This window comes from Salarias fasciatus, chromosome 17 (genome assembly GCF_902148845.1).
Source record: "Salarias fasciatus chromosome 17, fSalaFa1.1, whole genome shotgun sequence".
NCBI lineage: Eukaryota > Metazoa > Chordata > Actinopteri > Blenniiformes > Blenniidae > Salarias > Salarias fasciatus.
In genome coordinates, this window is record NC_043761.1 from 7,489,065 (window position 1) to 7,508,748 (window position 19,684).

Sequence of the window (19,684 nt, forward strand, 5' to 3'; positions counted from 1 at the left end):
CAAGTCGCCGAAAGTCAGCCAGACATTGTTTGTGTAGGGCTGACCTGCAGCGATCGAGCCGCCGTCTCGGCCAACTTTCCCACATTGGAAGGAAAGAAACAAAGAAAGAAATCAAGCATTAAATATTTTTCCAGATTTGGTCATTTCCCCTTAACAATACACTTTAAGTCCAGAAATGGACCACAATACGATTATTTCTGATACAATGTCAATGTGTAAATTGATCTAATCTTAATATGTCTTTAATTTTCAGCCCAACATTGGGCGACTTGGCCTCCCTCATGGACCCTCCGGAGAGAAAGTCGCCGTGGTCGCCGTGGACGACTGTGACATCTCCATGGCGATCCGCTTCGGAAAGCAGATCGGAAACTACTCCTGCGCCGCTCAGGGAGCCCAGACTGGACAGAAGAAGTGAGTCTCTTTCACCCTCCATCAGGTCCTCTCCACCATCCTCTCCTCTTGTCCTTGACCCTGAGGTCATCCTCGTGGCCGTTCTGCCGTCAGACTCAGTTTGCAGTGCATTCTTTGAAGGATTTGCCGATTCGATCTGTTCTGATTCTTTTTATTTTGAATGAGTTTTTTGGTGAGGTAGCGTGCTGGGGCACATTTCCTATGCAGAGGGTGGGACGGAGAGAGAAACGGCTTCAAAGGGGAGTTCATGAGGTTACATTCTTTCAGGAACTCTTGGCGCAGGTCACTGCGTCACGCTGGAACATTATAACGTAAGTTACATGAGCGCATTAAGTGAACCGGTTCTTTCTTGGAAATTGGAGTAAGGCACAGAGAAAGACTCGCTTTTCTAAGTCTGTGAAGTTATAAGATACCGACGATCATTAATGGGAAAGTATTGAAACAATATAGCCTCAAACATTTGGCTGAACTGATCAGGATACATCGGGACTTTGTTTTCCTGAAGTTTCAGCAGTCTGACATGATGTACAATATACCCAAATTTACCCTTGAATAAAAATTAATGTGACTTTCGAAATAGTTTCTCCAACTCCAGATGTGGAAAGTGTCAGTGAAGTGTTTCCCAAACTGTGGGAACGCAGGCTCAAATGTGTCCACAGGATTTGTTTCCAAAAATGCAACATATTTCAGTTGAGAGTCTTGATCTTTCAATTTTCCCACAACACTACATTTGTACTGCATACATTTCAAGGTCTTAGTGGGTTTTTTTAGCTGTATTGCGCCACCTTAAATCTTTTAAAGCCCGTTTTCTGTTTGATCTTGAAGCTCTGGGCGTAAGCAGCTTCCTATGTGTTAAATCTCATTTAGTCATAGAGATGCTAACTGTTAGCCTTGTGACCGTGTTAAACCTTGAATACAATAACCTTGTTTCAAAAGTCAATCATACAAAAGAATTTTCTGCAGAAACCAAATGTCCAGAATTCCCTTTGAATTTTTCATATTCTCAAAATGTGTTTGCTCACATGCAATTAAATACATTTTAAGTTTTTGCATTACTCAGTTTTGGTTTTTTTTCTCCTTTATCTTCCCTGTGCAGGTCTCTCGACTTGACCGGTCCGCTGTTGCTCGGCGGGGTTCCCAATCTGCCGGAGGACTTCCCAGTCAGGAACCGAGATTTTGTGGGCTGCATGAGGAACCTGAGCATCGACAGCAGGCCCGTCGACATGGCCAGCTACATCGCCAACAACGGCACCACGGCAGGTCAGACATCGTTTCTGCAGAGCTGCAGTGGAAATGAAGAAATCTCTGTTATTGAGGATCTTTGATTCTTTGATGAAAAATGTCAAATTCTGCAATACTCTTTCTTTACTGATAAGAAAGTATTTCTTGTGCCGTCTTCTGCTCAGGTTGTCCGGCGAAGAAGAACTTCTGCACGGGCGACGTGTGTCAGAACGGAGGCGTGTGCATCAGCAAGTGGAGCACCTACAGCTGCGACTGTCCCATCGGTTACGGCGGGAAAAACTGCGAGCAGGGTAAGAAAAGAAAGAGCCAATCGTACAGACGTCTGTTTACCTGCAGCATGCGTGCGACTTCTGGAGAAATCGTGCGCATTAGGGAGATCAAACTGGGATAAAGTGCTGCTCCCCGGAGTCAGTGTGACTCATGCTGCAGCAGCCACAATGGAAAGTCGGAGCGAAGCCTCGGATCAGTGCGGTGGAGTCACCAAACATGCCCTCGGGTTTGCACTTTTAGGGCAGAATCCGGATCTGAGTCATTCTTTAAAACCTCGACTTAAAAGGTGAATTAAAGACTGACAGGTGGATTATGTTGCCGTGGAAGCCTGTGTACATGTACATTGCTGGAGAGTGGATATAGATTTAAAAATAATGAACGAGGATTGGTTTTTGCAGCCGATCCTTGTAGTCACTAGAAAAGCAGTGTTGGTATTGATGCTCCGTAAGCCCTCTCACGTTCTCCCTGAAATGAGCCGAGCTTTGATTTCTCGCTTCGGGGCGGGCGTCCAAACAATGTGTGAAGGTGTCAGTGCCTCTCCTCACCCTCTCATCTGTGAATTAACCCTCGCAGCTCAGCGCCAGGCCTGTATCCAGTGTCTGAACGGGCCCGGGATCACAGCGGGCCGGGGAGGGGTTTTTGGCCGCCCGGCTGCTTGTTGACACGTTTGGTTTGAGGCTTCACACACTCGGCTGCCACATGCGAAACAAGAGATCTGTTATTGTGTGTGTGTCCTCGCTGCCAAGCCCGCGCAGACTGGACGGACTTAAAAAGACTGGAAGTCATCCGCCGGCTTTCTTTGTCGTCGGAGTTGAGGTGATCGGATTCCTGCTGTGCTACTTTTAAAGAAGATGAAGAGGAGATGACAGGTTGAACACACTGAGCTGGCTCATCATTCGGTTTCAGTGTCGGTGGGGTTTATCTGTCTGTTTACAAAAGAAAGTATGAATCCTGTTTCGATGTAGACCGAACAAGTCAGGACTGACTTTCAGTTACATAAGAACTAAAGATAAATACTGCTCTTGCAACGCTTCCAACATTTTCATTTGATCTTAAAAACCCTTTAGTCTTTTGGCTGTTTTGTACCAAAATATACCAAAAAGATTTTGAACTGTAAAAAATTTTGGAAAAGTTGTTAGTACAGTTTTTATTATTAGTTTTTGAACGTCTGATTTCTGTCCTGTGACTTCAACAAAGTTAATAAACTCCTCTACATGCTGCAGATGGCAAAAAAAAAAAAACAAAAAAAAAACATGGGCGTCGTAGCAGCTGCTGTAGTAGCAGCTTAATTAATTCTGTTTTTAGATTTCAAATCATCGATCCAAATACTAATAATGTTCACCTGATATATTGTGGTCTCTGCTCACTCATTTTCTAAAATTTTTCCTATTTTATTGGGATACGTAGCTTCAGGAAAGCTCTCCCAGCTGAGACCACTGTAGTTGCCTGCTACCAGAAACAAATATGTGCTTTGTGTGATAATTACAGCTTGTGTGTGTGTGTGTCTGTGTGTGTGTTGTAAAACATTTGCCCCATTCGGGTTGACCAGCGAGTTCTCCTCTGGATGTTCTCCTGAACGATTGGCCATGCCTTTACTTCACGGGAGTCTGTTTGTTTTCTCAACATCAGCCGCAGCCGGAGCAGCGTGTGTCGTGTCTGTAGGATTTTGAGTGGATTTTCACACTGTATCCAGACGGCGAGTGTTTGTGTAGGAATTACTGCAGAGTAATCCTTTACAGCATGAAGTCATGATCATATCACATGCAGGAGAGAGGGCTGGACTGACTTTCATTGTAGCAATAATAATGCAAATCCTGAAGCAAATAAATACATGGTTGTATTTTATCGCCTGTTGCATTATGGTACAGATCTGATATGGTTAATTGTGACTTCATTTTCCCTGTTTCGTCTTTCCACAGTCATGCCGTCTCCTCAGTTCTTCGACGGCCAGGCGCTGGTGTCCTGGAGCGAGCCGGACGTCACCGTGGCCGTTCCCTGGTACATGGGCCTCATGTTTCGCACCAGGCAGCCTGCCGGTACTCTGATGCAGGCCAATGCTGGATCGTCTTCCACCATCAACCTCATGGTGGGATTCTGCACTGTCAACTCATTTTGCCAGATAAACTCGTTCATCATCGGCGTACAGTGGAAGCAGTTCCCCTGAATACTAACTTTTAGTTCGTTGTCCTTCCATCCAGGTGAGCCAGCAGCAAGTCCGCATGGAGGTGCTGCTCAGGCAGCAGCTGGTGGCATCCCTGAGCTTCTCCCAGGTCCGCGTCAACGACGGGGAATGGCACCACTTGCTGGTCGAGCTGACGAGCGTCAAAGACGGCAAGGACATCAAATACGTGGCCGCCGTGTCCCTGGACTACGACATGTACCAGGTGCGTGGTTAAGGTGGTTTAGAAAGTTAGTTTAGAAAAAGATCCGAGAAATAAATGTGTGTTTCTAAGCAGAGGTCGGTGGTGATTGGAAATGACCTCCCGGGTTTGAAGCTACAAACTCTTCACGTTGGAGGTCTGCCTGGAGAGGGGAACCACGTCATCAAGGGATTCGTCGGCTGCATACAAGTTGGTCTTTTTTCGCATCTTCTGAGATATTTCATTGTGTTTTACTGTCACTCGTAACGTGCGCTCTCTCCTGTCAGGGTGTGCGTATGGGCGAGACGTCCACCAATGTGGCAAACATCAACATGGCTCAGGGCCTGAAGATCCGCGTGGAGGACGGCTGCGACCTGGCCGACCCCTGCGACTCCAACATCTGCCCCGAGAACAGCCACTGCAGCGACGACTGGAGCACGCACACCTGCGTCTGCGACCCGGGTAACGCCCGCCGCCCTTAACACACGCCACGAAGCACGATGAACTCTTTCCCCCACCCCGGATGGTTGAAGGGTGTCTCTTCTCCGTCGCAGGGTACTTTGGGAAGGAGTGTGTGGACGCCTGTCAGCTCAACCCTTGTGAGCACGTCTCCACTTGCGTCCGCAAGCCGAGCTCCTCCCACGGCTACACCTGTGAATGCGGACTGGATTACTACGGCCAGTACTGCGAAAACAAGTAAGGAGAAAAAAAAATGGACAGGAATCTGATATCAGCAGTGCGTGTGTGTGTGTGTGTGTGTGTGTGTGAGGGAAAATAGAGAGACTTCAGTAAGAAGTAACCAAATATCAGACATCTATCGGGGATTTCATCTGGCACTTGTGTGACAGTTCATGTGAATAAGCAGCCCTCGATCTTGAAGCACTCGTTTCCTCCTGAACCCCGACCTCCATGATACGCACCGCTCCCCGTCTTCACCGGGATGTGGGATTCCCCCTCCACGCCTCGCTGAGCCTCCATAGGTGTTTAGTCTTTCCTGCCCTCATCCTGCCGCCCGCTCCGGATCGGATCGCGGCGCAGCGATGGAGATCACATCTCTCTCCGGGGAGGAAGAAGCCGTGTGCGTGTTTGTCTGATCGAGCCAAGCAGAGTCACTCATGTGGAGGAAGTTTACTCAGTTTGGAGATAAACTGTACTGATAATCAGCCGGTTGATTTGTTTTAGTCGGTGCCAAGTGAGTAACACATAAAAGTCAGATTAGCTGCCAGAAGCACTAAGGCATTGAACACTTTTTAACAATTCTGTACCGACAGAAAATCCAGATAAACTCAGTCATTAGAGAAATGACAGTTTGAACAAGCTTCAATTAATTTCTTATTTGTCTTTGGTAGAGTGGAGAGGCCTTGTCCTCAGGGCTGGTGGGGCAGTCCCATGTGCGGCCCCTGCAACTGCGACACAAGTCGAGGATTCCATAAAGACTGCAACAAGACCACTGGAGAGTGTCGCTGCAAGGTAAAACAAGCAGAGTGTGATTTTTTTTTTTTTTTTTACAAACGCAATGCAACACTGGAGTGGATTTCTTCTGGTTTGTGTTTCAAGCTGAAGAGAAAATATATAAATCAAAACTAGGATCCAGCTCAATACACACATTTCCCTTGGACAGTGCTTTTAAAAGTGTGGGACGTTATTTTCATTAAGATTTTTAAAATGACGAGAAGAGAAGCTTATTCTTTCTGAATTTACTGTATGAGCAATGAAAAATGAAAAAATAAAACAAATAAAAGAAGATAAGCTTCAATTTAAACTTTGAGTGCAACAACTACGACTGGTGCATGCTGGAAGTGATGCGTTTGGCATAAAATAGGTATTATCGGTATTTTCTTAAGCCTTTTCTACCTGCTATTGACGAATGTATAAACACCATGCATTCATTATGTGTCATGGTGGAAAAATGGAATGGTTTTTACAAAATTCATACAAAAAAAATCTGAAGATGTCAACGCTATAAAGTAGGATTTTGTTTAATCTGAAAATCAAGAGATGTTAGAATATTGATTTTACTCTTCAGTCTGCACAGCATTTTATTTCATGTTTGATTTATTCGTTTTTTCAGTCTTTGGCTTTCCAGTGAAACTTGAGCCCATCTTCTCCACTTTAATGACCTTGAATGTAAACGAAAAAAGAAAAAAAAATAAGTTAAAATGCAGACTACAGATGTACTGTAAACCACACCTTCATTTGTGATTTGTAATGCGTGCTCAGATGAGAATAAAAGAATTAAAAAAGAAGAAATTATCAGAACTCTGACTTTTCAGAATCTTTCCATTTACTGCAAACTCGGTAATCTGCGTCTTTTCCTTTTTCCTGCAGGACAACTACTACCGCCCAAAGGGCGAGGACACATGCTACCCCTGCGAGTGTTTCTCCACCGGCTCCGAGTCTCGAACGTGCGACCCCGTCACTGGGCAGTGCCTCTGCAAGGGGGGCGTCATCGGGCGCCAGTGCAACCGATGCGATAACCCCTTCACTGAAGTGACCGCCACCGGATGCCAGGGTACGTGGAAGCATCTGTTTCATGTAAACCAGCAATTAGATTTATTTACAAGCACATGAGCAATCAACTGCGTAACCATGGCGATCACACGATTTTAATAAATTAGATGGACAGTGATAAGAAAGAAGCATTCGGGCGTCTTGTGTCTGGAAATGTTCCGGGTTCACAAAGTGGGTCTGGATGAATCGGTGGAGTGTCAAGAGGAGACAAATGGTGTCGCTCACATCTGCTGGTGCTGCGCTCGGGCCGGCTTCACATCTTTGTCGCCACCCAGTCAAGCAGAAGAGGCGAGGCCGACTGTTGGGCTGAGTTGGCAGCGGGACTGCACACACACAAAACAGTCCCGAGTGAAAAGGAGACAAAAACCACAAAAGTCACTCCCAGAAACTGGACATTGCTCTGCTTACAGCTTGAGCCTATATGAAACCCCTCCGAGCTGGAGAGCGTGATGGGACTTGCGAGGACTCGACGGGACAGTGTCTTTCTTCTGTGTTCAGTTTTGATTGACAGAATGGCTGAAATGGTTCCGGTCCCAGGGATCAGTGAGATTTAAATACAGTCAATCTTAAAAATCAAAGTGAGTGAACACAGAGAGGAGAATTTGTGCCAATAAACCAAGTGTTCAGATGTGAATGATGACTTCTCACACCAGTAATCCCACTGTTTACTTTCTTTAAAATGACATTCGTGCTAAAGCTTCATTTCTTCTCCACAGTGGTGTATGAAGTCTGCCCGAAGGCCTTCGATGCCGGCATCTGGTGGCCCAGGACCAAGTTTGGGCGCCCTGCTGCCATGAACTGTCCCAAGGGATCCCTGGGTGAGCACGTTTTCCCTCCCTTTCCTGTAACTAAAGCCAGCACTGGCTGTGATCAGTTTTATTTCAGCGTAGTACAGAAAGATTTGACACTTTTTATCAGTTAAACGAGTTTACATTTTATCACCACTCTGTATGCTAAACTCTGAGGCTTCACAGTGCAGTAAGGCTCTCTGATTGGTCTGTTTGTGCCACGGGAAGAACTCGTTTGGTTGTAGAGATTTTTGGAAAGACACCAGAAACATTAAGAGCTGATAGTAATTCTCTTCTTTTCAGTCCTCAGTGTGTGTGTGTGTGTGTGTGTGTGTGTGTGTGTGTGCGCGCGCGCATTGATCATCGCGTCACTCGTTCCCAGTTAAACACTCTCACTTTCCTGGTTACCCTCTCAGCAACCGCCATTGCCATGGTTACCCCTTTGTTGTCCCCTAAAGCCCGTTGGGGGATTTATGTGCGAGCATCCCTCTGTGAACTCTCTTAGCTCCAACTGGCAGCCAACAATAGCATTCGAGGAGACTTTTGCATGCGGTTGGAGTCTTTTCTTAAACTCTGAAAGTGAGAGTTAGATCTTGAAAGTCTTGACCTAATTTGACTATTATTAAAACAGAATGCTGCCTTGAAACCTGATCTGACAACATCGTATCTGTCCTGGCACCACGTTTACTACACTTTTTGGACTGATATTTATTCCTCACATTTACCTGTACATTTAATTGCAGATCTCATTTGCCTTTGCAGCCTGAACTTCAGCCACGTAAACATAAAGTGAATGAGAAGTATAATAGATGTCGTGTAGATGCAGCAGTGACTGAGGTACTCATGCAATAAGCTGCTGTTTCTCTGACTTTTTTTCCAGGTACTGCCATCCGCCACTGCAGTGAGAAGGGCTGGCTTTCACCTGAACTCTTCAACTGCACCACAGTCACCTTCACTCATCTGAAGAAAATGGTAAAAACTCAACATAATAGGGCACACTGTCATTTTCTGCTAACATTTTTCAAGTATTTTCAGTAATTCTTGTTCAAATAACCAGAGATGAAAACTCTGCATTGTAAAGAAGCTGGTGTGTCTTTAACAAAGTGTAATTTGAGCGCCATTCAATATGTGATCTGAGTATTTGACCTTTTGTGTGTGAGCGTGAACCTAACACTCCAGCTAATCACAGGATTGACTGGTTCTCATTATTTTCCATCACCCCTCCCTTCCTCCCTCCCTCCCTCCTCCCGACTCGTCCAGAACGAGGACCTGCGTCGCAACAGTTCGAGGATGGACGGTGAGCTCTCCAAAGCCATCGTGCGCTCGCTTCACAGCGCCACCAACGACACGCCGCATTACTTCGGCAACGACGTGAAGATGGCGGGCCAGCTGCTGAACGACGTGCTGCAGTACGAGAGCCGGCAGGAAGGCTTCGACCTCACCGCCATGAGGGACGCAGAGTTCAATGAGGTAGAGAAGAGCAACTTCAAGCTGCTTGGAAAACACTCATTTGTACGCTCGTCGTCCATTAAGTCTTCGGTTTGAACCTGTTCCTTCCACTTCCCCCAGAACCTGGTGCGAGCCGGCAGCGCCATACTGGATCCTGAAAACAAAGACCACTGGGAGCAAATCCAGAGGACGGAGGGCGGGACCGCGTATCTGCTCCGCAGCTTTGAAGACTACGCCAACACGCTGGCCCAGAATGTCAGAAAGACCTACCTGAAACCCTTCACCATCGTCACGGAGAACATGAGTGAGTGGCGGACCTGCGTTCGCTTTCTCATCTGTAGTTAAACCGATGCATCATATTTCTCCTCTGTCACCTCGTGTGTGTTCTTCAGTTCTGACCGTGGACTACTTGGATGTGTCGGACCCAGAGAAAGCCACGTTCCCTCACTTCGGCGACATCCACGAGACGTACCCCAAAGAGCTGGGCTCCTCCGTCCACTTCCCGCAGTTTACCCTGCGCCCTCAGGTCCACAAAGGTAAGAACAGGAGAACCATCAACTAACTCAAGTTTCTTCTCTGCTTTCATGCCGCCTAAGCTCACACCTTTTGTTTACAGTCGTGGAGCAAACTCCTGCCCCCCCAGCTCAGACCGATGCCCCCGTGGAGGAGGAGCACACGGTGTCTGACAGGAAACGGCGCCACCTGGAGCCCGCCGCCCCTCTGCCCGTCGCCGTGGTGATCGTGTACAAGTCACTGGGGATGCTCCTTCCGGAGAAATTCGACCCCGACCGCAGGACTCTGAGGTGAACACGTGAAAAGAATCCACCTTCAAGCTCTGCGTCCACGATCACGACCTCTTTCAGCAGCGAACTCAACAAACTTTCTCACGTACTTTACTTGGATTAGATTACAAAGAATAATCCAGTTAACGGCTGATTTGCTGCAAAGAATACAAAGTGATGCTTAAGGGGGCAGAAATAGGCACACACACTCTATCTGAACCCTACAAACTCTAAAGTACTCTCAGCAGCGTGTACGCACCCCAAAACCTCTAATTATTCATCTTTTATTGCTATTATTAAAAAGTAAGAGTGTACATGTTTAACTACTGTATGTGTGTGTGTGTGTGTGTGTGTGTGTGTGTGTGTGTGTGTGTGTGGGTGTGTGTTTGGGTGTGTAGGGTCCCCAACCGTCCAGTGATCAACTCGGCCATCGTGAGCGCCACCGTCCACAGTGAGGGTCCGCCTCTTCCCACCATCCTGGATCCCCCGATCACCCTGGAGTACACGCTGCTGGAGACCGAGGAGCGGACCAAGCCCGTGTGTGTGTACTGGGATCACTCCATCAGGTGAGTCACGCTCTGAACACACAAGCAAAAGGATGAAGCACATATTATTGATATTTGTAAAATTATGAGGAAGATGACACAATTCAGTGAAACTTTTTGAATGATTTTAAGATCTGTGCTGACGCCTGTTTGTCCGTTAGCATCGGAGGTACCGGCGGCTGGTCCTCCAAAGGCTGCGAGGTGCTCAACAGGAACAGCAGCCACATCAGCTGCCAGTGTAACCACATGACCAGCTTCGCCGTGCTGATGGACATTTCCAAGAGAGAGGTACAGCTGCAGCTTCCCGTCCACACGAGATCGTTTCAGTTCCAAGTGGGATGAATGTCTTGGATCTGCTCTTTCTCCCTCAGCACGGCGACGTCCTCCCCCTGAAGATCGTCACCTACACCATGGTGTCGGTTTCCCTCTTCCTCCTCCTCCTCACCTTCATCCTGCTGTGCCTCTTACGCCGGCTCCGCTCCAACCTCCACGCCATCCACAGGAACCTGGTGGCGGCTCTCTTCTTCTCCGAGCTCGTCTTCCTGCTTGGCATCAATCAGACCGACAACGTGGTCAGTTATTTTTTTATCTCCTATAGCTGTTGGATGTCGTTCAAATTAACTTGTTTCCAATCGCAAAATCAGAACTAAAAACCCTGTTGAGGCATAAATTTAACAATTAAGTTAGTGATCAACGGGTGATCGACCAATGAAACATCAGCTATGCCACATCAGAAACATACGGCTTCATGCCCCCATCTGAAAATTTCCCAAGATGGGACACATAACGCCTGATTCATTCAGATATAAAATAGATCAAAATCAGTAAATTTACCGGAGCGTTACAGTAAATAAGTTCAAATTTGGGAAAAAAAAATGGAGAAAAAAGTCAAAATTTAAGGTACAACCCAGAGAATATGTTAGAATAAAGGTTGCTAACAAAAAGTCATGGTGGGCCAGTTGAGGAAATGCCTCTAACTATAATGACAGTCTCAAAACATAAAAATACATTTAGGGAGCATTTTCAGGCAGTGGACATCTCATTATACATTGGTTGTAGGTAAAGATATTCTGCACAAGGCAGGTGAACAAGGTTTTCACTAAAAATAATGCCAGAACAATTCATTTCCTTGACTTTCTAAAGAAAATTCTCCTGTGCAAATGTTGCAAAACATTCCTTAAATTCCTAAATTCCTGCATGTTTCTCTGTTGCTTACTGTATTACTCTTAAAGAAGTCAAAAAAAGATCTGGTGTGGCCTGCAGGCAGCCCAGCAACGGCATCTTAAAGCTTAATGAGGCAGGGCCTTCCAAAAGTCTTTCTTCATTCATCAGATTCTGTGTTTTGATGATTGAATAATGTGGGTGAAAGTCAGGAATGCGCTGCCTGCCAAGTTCAACCTGCCATAAGTGCATTTTAGTGAACTGACAGGGCCGGGTGGATGTGCCTTTGTCACTGTAAGCCTCCATAATTAAAGTGGCGCAGTTGTTAGCGGAGCGGGTTTAGAGTCTGATGGAAGGAACACAATGTGCTAATTGTTCTCGGCTGATAACGTAATTGGATGTTGAGTTTTGTCACAATCACAGCCTGAAACACGTACTTACACACACAGCGAGGGATCAAAAGGTGCAGGATTTCTTTGAAGTCAGCTCACACAGATATTTGGACTCACACACACACATACACACACACTCATGTGGCCCGGTGTTGGAGACATGCTCTGACTGGTACCTGTCTCCAGCAGCAGGCCTCAGGGTGGAAGGCCCTGGCACAGCTTTCCCAAAACAACTTTAGTTTTTTCCTTGATGACTCTCATGTATGTCTAAGAGTCGCGTAGCATCGTTGATCTCTTAATTGACGAGCGATCCGCTTGGTTTTCATCACTCCGAGTGAGTCTAGAAAATGCAGATTCACGGGAGCCACACGAGGACAGATTTAAAAAGCATTAAAGATCTTATGTGGACTTTTTTTCCTTTTTGATTTCTTGCCAAGAGTCAAAACAGAAAGTCAGGAGCGCCCTCATCTTTGTAAACCCTCACTGAACATTAGGTATGCTGTTCAATCCAACAGCTGTACTGAGAGGGAATTAAGAACGATATAAACTATAAATGAATGGTGGAGCTTCGAAAGTTGTTACAAGAATCACAAATGTGTAACTTTAAAACAGCTAAAATAGCTCACAAAGTTGAAACCACTAAAATAAATCGATCACACCCCCCTCATGCTGCGACAATCCGAGATAAATGTGTCAGCTCTGACTCGTCAGGCTGAACCAGATGTCTGCAAAAAAAAACCGTGAAGACAGACATGAAGACGTCGTCAGATCTGACCGTAACGCTGCAGCCTTCAACCAGATGTACGTCCCGGCTCCGGTAGTCACAGCTGAAGTGATCGGAGATGAATCCCTCCCTCTATCGCATATAACCTCCCTGCTGTGTTTACGTGCTCCGACAGCGATAATTTAGAGGCTTTATGGCAAGTTCACGCCTCGTCGTTCACGTGGCGAGAGACATGACGTCAGACGCATATCTCCTGCTTAGATACTCTGTAATTACCAGTGTGAAAACAAGAATGCACTTTAAATTTAGCCCTCATATCTAAAAGTTGCCCACAAATTAAAAGAAGTGCATCCAGAGTTGACAGAACTGAATGACAGAACGAGTGTAAGCTTCCTGATCTTCTCTCAACCTGACGAAATGATAAGAAAAACAAAAATCAAGCGTGGGAAAATTTCCAGTCCTTGGATAAGTTATGGTAGTTTTGACTCCTGCGCTGTAGAAACCTTCTGACTCAGTGTGTTTTGGCTGAAGTGATGAGTGGAGTCGAGTCAGCGTGCGTTGCGTTATCTGCAAGCCGGGGCAGAGAGGAGATTTTTAAATAACAGAAAATGAATCAGATTGTGTCTCTCCCAAACAAATCATAAGCTCCTCTGTGTGTGAGTGTGTGTGTGTGCGTGTGCAAAATCTCCATCGAGAGTCGACTTGTGTGTTTGTTTGTGCCAGAGTAGTGGAATGCTGCTGGTGTGCCTCGGGCTTTCTGTCGTGTGATTTATAACCCTGTCGAGGTAGTCGCTCTTTCTTCTTCTCTGATCTCAGAATAGCACTAAAATATGCAATGTCTGAAATGGCTGGGCATTCCCGAACACACTGCAATTATATAATAAACCAGAGACCTAGAGAAAGGAGGAAAAGAGGAGAAAACGCTTTGGGACAGTGTTGTATTACCTAAACGGACATGAAAACGTTGTTGATAACATGAACTAGTCTGATGTTGTCTGCTTGTATTTTTAAATGTGTAAATTTGTTGAAATCTGCAGATTACTTCAGTCACTTTGTTCTCCAAGCAAGTGTTGCACTGGAAACATCTCTTCAAACTACTACGCATCAAACTACTTTACTTCAATTCCAAAAACAAAGGGAAGAAAGTACAGCAAAGAGATAAATCAGAGATCTCCGGCTCTCTTCCTCCTAGTTTGTGTGCACGGTGATCGCCATCCTCCTGCATTACTTCTACATGTGCACCTTCGCCTGGATGTTCGTGGAGGGGCTGCACATCTACCGCATGCTGACCGAGCTGCGCAACATCAACCACGGGCACATGAGGTTCTACTACGCCATGGGCTGGGGAATCCCGGCCATCATCACCGGTAAGACGCTGCTTCACACCGGTTTGTGTAGTGAAGGCTGAGAAAACCAGTGAGGAGAGGGGTGAAAGTAAAAAAAAAAAAAAAAAGAATTTAGCTTTGTGAAACTTTTTAAGTCTAATGCTGTGTTTTTCACTTCCTCTTTGTTGCGCAGGCTTGGCTGTAGGCCTGGATCCTCAGGGTTATGGAAATCCAGACTTCTGCTGGCTTTCTGTCCACGACACACTCATCTGGAGCTTTGCTGGACCCATCTTTGTGGTCGTTCTGGTACGTGCAACAACTTCTAATGTCTCTCATGTATGTTTTTGTCTTTGGCTTTTCAGAATTTAAGGGTGCAGGAACTTTCAGTTCATTTGTTTTACTTCAGTCAGCATATTTTTTTGTATTGTTGAATTAAACATACGTGGGAAAAACATGCCTTCTCCAGGAAAACAGTGAACAAGATTGATCAAGTATCTCGGTCTTCCCCTCCAGGTGAACATAGTGATCTTCATCCTGGCTGCGAAGGCGTCGTGTGGCCGCAGGCAGAAGGCTGCAGAGAAGTCGGGCGCCATGTGAGTGTGTCAGCCTCGCACACTGCATTGATTTTCTGTGTGATTTTTAAAGATGGAAAACAAATGTGTGTGTGTGTTCCTTTCCAGTCCTGCACTGAGGATGGCTTTCATCCTCCTGCTGCTCATCAGCGCCACCTGGCTGCTCGGCCTGATGGCCGTCAACAGCGACATCATGCTCTCCCACTACCTGTTCGCTGTTTTCAGCTGCTTGCAGGTTTTCAACGCTTGCCAATTCTCAGTGAACACGTTTAATGTCAGGATTTGACATATGGTGGAATGTTTTCTTCATGTGCATTTAGGCATGAGCCTCTTTCTTTTTGCTGTCACAGGGCATCTTCATTTTCTTTTGCCATGTGATCTTCAACAAAGAGGTGAGGAAAAACCTCAAGAATGTCTTCACTGGAAAGAAGAGCGTCCCGGATGAGTCCAGCACCACGAGGGCGTCTTTGCTCACAGTACGTGAACAAACACATTTAAGTTTTGACATGTTTCAGTTAGTTTCTTAACATTTGTCCGTCTTCCCCCCCCCCCCCCCCCCCCCCCCCCCCCCCCCCCCCTTCTCTCCAGCGTTCCCTCAACTGCAACAACACGTACACGGAGGACGGCCTGTACCGCTCGGGCATCGGGGAGTCCACCGTGTCCCTGGACAGCACGCTCAGGTCAGCCAAGAGCCGCAGCAGCTACCTGGCTTACGCACTCAGGTACAACACGCTCACTGACCGCATGGCCGCTTCTCCTGCGCCACCTCCGTGCACGTCTGCCCTTCGTCCCGTCTGCGCATTTCACTCGTTTCGTGTCTCCCCTCTCCGCATGTTTACCACTAACACACACCCGAGCCCCCTAATTTATCACTGTGAAACACAAATACACACGTTCTGCGTCTGTGCCTTCCTTCTCTGCGTCATCTTAGAGGATGTTTTTTTTTTCCATTTCTGGCCAGCTTGCATGCGTGCAGCCAATTATGGGTAATCCTTCTGAAAGCACGGCTGGTGCATGGCCCGGTGGCAAAAAAAACTGATACACACATCCAGAAAATGTTTACTGAAATCAACCAAAGTGAACGAACACAACTCTGAGTATCACCGTATTCATTCATTCAGCTGTGTTGTTTTGCTGTGTGTGTAATTGATTGATTAAAAAAAAGCTCACACCAGTTATTACAACTGTTTAATGCAGGATCTCCTGAAACATAGATCATCTGTTGCTTCTTTGATCATAGAACTTATTACATAATTAATACTGGAATTTAATTATGCATATAATGTCAGATCATGTGAGTAATGTATTGAATCGGCGTCATCAATTTGTGAAAAATGGTATTTTATGGAAAGGTATGCATCAACATCGTGCCGTATGTTAAGTCATTTAAAAAACCATCTTCAGTTAATGTTACTTCTCAGTCATGTACATCTGTGTGTTTTCACTTTATCACAGGCATGTTTTCATTGCGGCAGAGTCATGTTACATTTACGGGCAGATTTGAGCATTTTTCACATCGAGCTTCGGCCTGACTGTGCGCCTCGGCTCGTAAAGCTGTCATCTGGGTAACGCGAGCCCGGACGTCGGGTCAGGGAGAGCAAAAACGCCGCGGGGGGAGAGTCGAGGAGGCGCAGCAGGCAGGGAGCAGAAACTTGAAAAGAGGAAGGAGGGGAGGAGACACGGGGGACGATGCGATCGTACCTGTTGAGGTGTGAATGCAATGTAATGCACACCTCTTCCCTGCAGCCGTTGGCTCGTCTTCAGCTGCTTCCAGAAGCTTCTCTCAGATCAGACATCAGACAGGTGAAGCCTCCAGAAGCAGGTTTGCCCCACAGGCGACTTGGGCCGCCTCATTCTGAAAGGACCGGTCCATCAATAGAGCTCGCTCCTGTCTGTTGGGATCAAGCTCAAATCCTGTGGCTGCTTGAAACATTAAACTCAAGGCCAAGGTTGAGGTGTGATAATGAATTTGCGGTCTGTCCATGAAAAACTGGCTGTAATCTGAAACACCTGAACCACATTTTCAGATGCAATCAACAGATGTTTGGGAATGAGAGACGCCTTGTGTGTCAGCTGTTCAACCTTAGAAGTCTGCCACGCTGTACTTCCCCTCTCCGTTTCCTCTAAACCTCCGCTCATTCTCCTTCCTCCTCCTCTCTGCCCTTGTTTTCCCAGGGAGGAGTCAGGCCAGAAGCCCAGCTTTTCTTCAGGAACTGCTAAAGGACACACAGACCTGGATGGACCTCTGTTCCACAGGAGCGGCTCCAAAGGAGACGGTGAGTTTTGCGTTTCAAATTCGATCAGGTCCGAGCGCCTTGTACCGCATCTGTCGCCCCCGGCTGAGGTCACTCAGACAGTAAAACCACTTTCCCGCCCATCAGACTCCGATTCAGACAGCGAGCTGTCGGTCGATGAACACAGCTCCTCCTATGCCTCGTCCCACTCCTCCGACAGCGAGGACGACGACATCGACGTCAAGCCGAAGTGGAACAACGAGAGGCCGGTTCACAGCACCCCCAAAGGTCGGTGTCGGTTTCCGCTAAGTGTGCTCTGAATAGATTAGAAAAAGCATTCATTCTTTTGGAAGATTTGCCAGTTTTACAACACAAACCGAAGTTCTTGTTCCACCCGTGTTTTTGTCTTCCCAGCTGACGGTGGGTCCAATCACGTGAAGCCTTACTGGCCCACCGAGGCCACCACGGCCAGCGACAGCGAGGACCCGGGCGGGGCCGAGAGGCTCCGGGTGGAGACCAAGGTCAACGTGGAGCTGCACCCCGAGAATAAGCTCAACCACGTCGGCGAGAAGGAGAAGGAGGCTCTCCAGGAGAAGGACAGACAGACTCCCGGCCATGCTAACCCGGCTCCTCCCGCCACGCCCAACAGCAACAGCAACCACCAGCCGGAGCAGAGGAAGGGTGAGACGGCAGACATTTCTGTTTTCAGCTCGGATGAATGAAAGAATCGGTTTCATCGGGCGGAGTCATGATTGTCTTTGTCCGATTCAGGTATCTTGAAGAACAAGATCAGCTACCCTCCTCCGCTCACCGACAAGAACATGAAGAACCGCCTCAGGGAGAAGCTGAGCGACTACAACTCCCCCACCATCACCTCGCCGCCGCCCAACAACAACAACACGTCCTCGTCTCCGCCGCCTCCCTCCTCCGTCAACATCATGGCTCCGCCGTCCCGCACGTCCTCGCTCACGTCCAACGAAGGCGGTCGCCTGGGCAACCACGGCGGTGGCGGCGGTGGCGGTGGCTCCCTCATTAAGCCGCCGATCGCCCCGCGGCCTCAGATCCCCGCCGGCCCGCCGCCAGCCGGCGTCTACAGGGAGACCAACGGGGGCGTGGCCATGCACTTGAAGTCCGGGACGGTCAACGGAGGGAACGAGTCGGACTCAGAGTAAGGCGGTTCGGGGGGAAATATATTTCCTTTATACACAGTGGATCAGAACCTTGATCTTAAACAACCTGTGAGAAATAAAATCTCACAGCTTCTTAATGTGCTTAGAAATACTATTCTAACATGTGCTCATCTCGCCAAACCTAATTCGACAAGTCATTTATACTTATTCAAGCATTTATTTAATAGATTGAAAAACCTTTGTTGAAGTTGTTCATGGTTAAATAATAACAAAAGATCTCTATTCACACTGCATGCATGATGTTAAAGTTAGATTTTTTTGAATTTGCTCAATCGCTTTGTCAATAGGAGAGGTTAATGATGTTCAGCATGAAATAACTCCACCGCCCTGTTTAAATCTGCTGCATGTTGACCTCCTGCATCCCTGCACTCACCCTCACCTCGCATGTCCGTGTCCTGTTTTTTTTTCATCCTCACATCCACCCCCTCCCCTGCTACCTCCCCCCCCCCCCCCCCCCCCCCCCCCCGTCTGTCCTCCGTTAACAGCGGCAGTAATGAGACTTCCATCTGACCTGTTAGGAAAACCCTGACCAGCCCGCCCTTGTGAGAGGAAGAGGAAGCCGGACGAGCCGCCGAAGACGAGGGGAAACCGAGAGGAGCCGAAAAGCTGAAGACGAAGGGGGAGGCCTGAAGGTTGGGCCGCGGTGGGGAGAAAAAGACTTCCCCGAGCCCGACCTGTCCGTCCGTCCCTCTTCTACATCTCCTCTCTCTGGAGAGCAGTATTACTTGCAGACTTCAGGACTGCCTTGGATTAAAAAAACAAAACAAAACAAAAAAAAAAAAAAAAAACAAAAGCAGAGATGATGGAAATGTGTGAGAAATACTAAAGGGAATTCTGTGTCGGACGAAGTGGAGCCACGTGTGCCAAAACCACGACGAAGAGTCAAAAGATGAAGAATCCTTCAAGAAATAATGAAACAAGAGAGAGACAGTCGGGAGCACAGTCGCTGTGGTACAGTCTCATCTGTAGTCCAGACCGATTTCAAGGACTACAAGTCCCTCAAGTGTCGGGTCCAGCCTGTCCTCAAAGACCCCGACACTGAACTGCACTGTCTCACACTAAGTGCTCTTTACTTCTTTTACCTTGATTTATTTTTTTTTTAACTCAAAGAAGGGCTTCTGCTGCCTTTCGCTGTATTTAGAGTGTAATTAATGTGTAGATAATTTTTTTTTTTAAAGGTGAAGAAGAAATGTTCTATTTTGTATCGCAGCGGAACCCAGGACGGGTTCGCTAAACTACAATAAATTAAAATTCACTTCGTATGCTGGTTTGAAAGACTCGGAACAACAGTCCCCCGTGCCTTCCTCCCCCTCCGAAGCCTTAAAGCGCTCACACACCGCGATGGCCTGTAGCAGGCTCTGTGGTGGCATGTTGGAAGATGTGTGAGAGTGCAGGTAAACAAAGAACAGGAAGGCCGAAACGAACATTAATCACACGTTATGAAGAGGACTTTTTTGTTCTTTTTCTTTCTTTCTTTCTTTTTTTCCTCTCTCTGTTGAAAACATTGTTTTTCAGTTCGAGCACTGTAGAACATGAAGCCTTCTTTTCCAGTGTCCGTCCGGCCGGTTTATGCAACGCAGCGCACTCCACGCCAGCCGAAGTCCTGAGGATTACGGTTGGAATTCAATCAACTTAACTCAGTTGTCCTTTAGAATTAAAAAATCGATCTTTTGGCACACAACGAGCTCCATCTTATCAAGTGAAATTTCATCAGATTGTTTTCTATTT

At 47.0% G+C, this 19,684-nt stretch overlaps 1 protein-coding gene across 4 annotated transcripts in view; it reads left to right on the forward strand.

Moving 5' to 3' along the window:
* Positions 1-19,125, forward strand: part of celsr1a (cadherin EGF LAG seven-pass G-type receptor 1a) — a 64,012-nt gene extending 44,887 nt beyond the window's left edge. The window contains exons 7-36 of one of the 4 annotated variants that reach the window (XM_030113402.1): positions 254-411; positions 1,508-1,671; positions 1,818-1,943; positions 3,843-4,009; positions 4,122-4,307; positions 4,380-4,493; positions 4,571-4,745; positions 4,838-4,979; positions 5,633-5,753; positions 6,612-6,795; positions 7,511-7,612; positions 8,463-8,554; positions 8,843-9,052; positions 9,152-9,335; positions 9,424-9,567; positions 9,648-9,834; positions 10,212-10,379; positions 10,520-10,646; positions 10,730-10,930; positions 13,828-14,002; positions 14,154-14,266; positions 14,474-14,553; positions 14,641-14,767; positions 14,883-15,008; positions 15,121-15,254; positions 16,708-16,808; positions 16,914-17,054; positions 17,181-17,447; positions 17,538-17,934; positions 18,442-19,125. In XM_030113402.1, coding sequence (XP_029969262.1) covers positions 254-411; positions 1,508-1,671; positions 1,818-1,943; positions 3,843-4,009; positions 4,122-4,307; positions 4,380-4,493; positions 4,571-4,745; positions 4,838-4,979; positions 5,633-5,753; positions 6,612-6,795; positions 7,511-7,612; positions 8,463-8,554; positions 8,843-9,052; positions 9,152-9,335; positions 9,424-9,567; positions 9,648-9,834; positions 10,212-10,379; positions 10,520-10,646; positions 10,730-10,930; positions 13,828-14,002; positions 14,154-14,266; positions 14,474-14,553; positions 14,641-14,767; positions 14,883-15,008; positions 15,121-15,254; positions 16,708-16,808; positions 16,914-17,054; positions 17,181-17,447; positions 17,538-17,934; positions 18,442-18,466 — 4,638 coding nt within the window. In that variant the 3' untranslated portion in view covers positions 18,467-19,125. The remainder of the gene's footprint in view (positions 1-253; positions 412-1,507; positions 1,672-1,817; positions 1,944-3,842; positions 4,010-4,121; positions 4,308-4,379; positions 4,494-4,570; positions 4,746-4,837; positions 4,980-5,632; positions 5,754-6,611; positions 6,796-7,510; positions 7,613-8,462; positions 8,555-8,842; positions 9,053-9,151; positions 9,336-9,423; positions 9,568-9,647; positions 9,835-10,211; positions 10,380-10,519; positions 10,647-10,729; positions 10,931-13,827; positions 14,003-14,153; positions 14,267-14,473; positions 14,554-14,640; positions 14,768-14,882; positions 15,009-15,120; positions 15,255-16,707; positions 16,809-16,913; positions 17,055-17,180; positions 17,448-17,537; positions 17,935-18,441) is intronic. The other 3 variants (XM_030113401.1, XM_030113404.1, XM_030113403.1) reach the window with 3 other exon arrangements.
* Positions 19,126-19,684: the final 559 nt, after the last annotated feature.